Source organism: Myodes glareolus, chromosome 11 (assembly GCF_982192425.1).
Source record: "Myodes glareolus chromosome 11, mMyoGla1.1, whole genome shotgun sequence".
Lineage (NCBI taxonomy): Eukaryota > Metazoa > Chordata > Mammalia > Rodentia > Cricetidae > Myodes > Myodes glareolus.
In genome coordinates, this window is record NC_142036.1 from 13,820,962 (window position 1) to 13,824,206 (window position 3,245).

Genomic DNA, 3,245 nt, shown 5'->3' on the forward strand with positions numbered 1-3,245 from the left:
CCCCTGGCTCAGGAGAATACCATAGGCACGTATGCACATTAGAGTAATTAGGCAACCACCAAGGTGGTTTCTGGTGAGGTTTTACTCTCTGTCTATGTGCTGTCTGGGATCCACAGGGGTCATCTGGGAGGCAGAAGGCTACACAGGTTGGGATATGGTAAAGAGGAACCACAGCAAAGCACTCATGTATCTGAGAGGCTGAGACCAACAGCCTAGGGAGCAAGAATCTCACAGGTCTGTCTTCCATATGCCCCAAAACAGAGTTAATGTGACTCACAAAGGAACTTGTGGTCCTGGGAAGGCTTTGACTCTCCAGTCCCCAAGAGTGGGGACAGAAGGGATAACCTGGCAATTCATTGGATTTCTGGGTCCCCAAGTTCTATGGGATACCTGTTCCTTGGACTTCAACCTAAGGGACAGTCTGGTCCCTCTGTCGGTATCACCTAGCCCAGCTTGAAGCTACTCCATCCTGCAACCCTAATGCCTTCCCATCCCAGTCTGCCACCCAGCTCTACTGCTTCACCTACTGACATATCTTAGATGATGTCACTAAATGATGATGGCTAAATTTTTATATAATTTCCCCATCAAGAAAGAGGGCAATTGCCTCTTGCTGCAAAGCTCAAGCCCAGCCCTCCTGTGCTCGAGGGGCAATGAGTGAGAAAACCCTGGCAGGGTGTAAAGTATCAGTGGCTCCCTGGTACACAAAGACAGGACCCACAAGGATTCTGATTATCTGTCTCCCAGACTGGAACAGGGTCCCCAGAGCCCTGCTCCTGTCACAAACACCCTAATCAGTCCCCCAGCCTGCCGGAATGCAGTGGTCTGAGACCAGTCTAACCTAGATCCTGTCTCACAGTCTCTGTCCAGAACCCTTTTGTCTATGCCTTGAGTCCCTGTAAGGAAGACACTGCCTTAGTGACACGGGGCTGCCTGGTAAAGGACTACTTCCCTGGCCCGGTGACTGTGAACTGGTCTTCAAACTCCCAGAACATAAGCTTCGTGAACTTCCCTGCTGCGGGCTCTGAACTCGGGATCACCACCAGCCTAGTGACCACCTGGAGCAAGTCAGTCAAGAACTTCACTTGTCAGGTGATACATACCCCCTCCGAATTCAACGAGAGTATAGTGATCAGAGGTAAGCAGGGCTGGGCTGGCTGCAGTCACAGCGGGAACCTGTGACAGGAGGACCCTCGGGGGCTCGGGTTGAGGCCTGTGGGAGCACAAGGCTGGGAGATACTCACAACTCACTGCCTCTGCCCTAGCGTCACTTGCCAGTATCACCAAGCCCACCTTGAAGCTGCTCCATTCATCCTGTGACCCCAGTGCCTTCTACTCGACCGTCCAGCTCTACTGCTTCATCTGTGATCATATCCCAGATGACGTCACTGTCACCTGGCTAAAAGATAAACAGAAGATACCTAATGTAATTCCACATATCTCCCTAATCAAGAAGGAGGGCAAGCTAGCCTCTAGCTACAGTGAACTCAACATCACCCAGGATCAATGGATGTCTGAGAGCATCTTCACCTGCCAGGTCACCTCCCAAGACAGGAACTATGAGGTCTCTGCCCAGAAGTGCTCAGGTAGGCCCTCACATACCTGATGCCCAGACCTCAGAGTTCTAAGGGAAAGGTCGGGTCTCACACAGCCCTTCCTACCCCACAGAGTATGCGCCACGTGGCGTGAATACCTACCTGATCCCACCCAGCCCCCTGGACCTGTATGTACTTAAGTCTCCCAAGCTTACCTGTCTGGTGGTGGACCTGGAAAGCAAGGAGAACGCCACTGTGACGTGGACCCAAGAGACTGGGAAGCCTATGGGCTCAGCATTCCAGAGTTCCATCAGGCACCAAAACGCAACAATTAGCATCACCTCCACCATCCCAGTGGACGCCAACGACTGGATTGAAGGCAAACGCTATAAGTGCGAAGTGAACCACCCTCACCTGCCCAAGTCCATTGTGCGGTCCATCTCCAAGGCCCCGGGTAAGCACAGGAGATGGAGAGTGGGCTAGTGCTCCCTCATGGTCAGAGAGGCTAGAACCTGGCTAACTAATGTCTGCCCACAGGCCAGCGCTCAGCCCCAGAGCTATACGTGTTCCCACCACCAGAGAAGGAGAACAAGGACAAACTCACACTCACCTGTCTGATCCAGAACTTCTTCCCTGTGGACATCTCAGTGGAGTGGATGAAGGATGGGGTGCTGATCCCAAAAGCCCAGCACAGAACCACAGCACCCCTGAAGTCCAATGGCCCCGGTCAAGGCTTCTTCATCTTCAGCCGCCTAGAGGTCTCCAAGACACACTGGGCAGAGAATAAAAAATTCACCTGCCGAGTGATCCATGAGGCACTGAAAGAACCTAGGATTCTGGAGGAAACAATATCCAAGACCCCTGGTAAATGATGCTTCCCTCCATCTTTCCCAGGGCTCCGTGTAGCTGTGGTGGGGAATGTGGACGGCAGACCTCTGCCCACTGTTGTAACAACCAGGAAGCCGCCCCCAATAAACACTCAGTGCCTGCTTAGAGCCCTGGGTGCCTGTTCTTGGGGAGGGCAAGTTGTGGGCTGAAGTGTCATGGCATAGAGGAAGGGGCACCGCTAGAGAGGGTTAAGACTAAAGCACAGCACATCCATGCCTGCGTCGGACCTTTGACAAGTAGGATATCACAGAGGTTCAGTTTAGGCTTCCCTGGTCCTTCCTGCATATCATGTCCCTGAAAGGGATCCAGACAGACAGAGAGGAGGTCTCAGAGGAGTGGCTAAAATGAGCCAGCCAAGGAGGCCTCAGCACCCACCCCTCAGTCTTGCAAGTTTCTGCTTCCCAGGTATTCCTGGATATTAGAACTGAATACTAACCAAAGTCAGCATCTTAGAAGGCAGGACTCCACATGGCCCTGCACCATCCCCTCTGTACTCAGCCGTTGAGGCTGAGCCTACAGCCCTGACCACCTGCCCTGCCATATGGTCATAGCAGGCCTGGATCAGTACCTGGTGCCCTCATCTTACTTCCCAACCTTGCTCCAACTTGGATTCGTCCCAAGGACTGGAATAGGCTGCCAGCCTCACGCAGTCAGGTGCACTCACATGTTTCCACACACGCACAGCCACACACACTCAGGTCTGACTCCAACACCACAGCATCACCTACAGCACACACTTGCAGGCACCTGATGCAGCAAAACACCTCACCCATGCCCACATGGCTGCACTGGGCTTCCCACTGCTATCTGCTGACTCGGGCC

General features: G+C 53.3%; 1 gene segment (V, D, J or C); it reads left to right on the forward strand.

Annotated features, from left to right (window-relative positions):
* Positions 1 to 653: 653 nt before the first annotated feature.
* Positions 654 to 2,530, forward strand: LOC125398579 (immunoglobulin heavy constant epsilon-like). The segment is given in 5 exon segments: positions 654 to 657; positions 860 to 1,138; positions 1,266 to 1,586; positions 1,669 to 1,989; positions 2,073 to 2,530. Coding segments are annotated over 5 exon segments (1,260 nt in total).
* Positions 2,531 to 3,245: the final 715 nt, after the last annotated feature.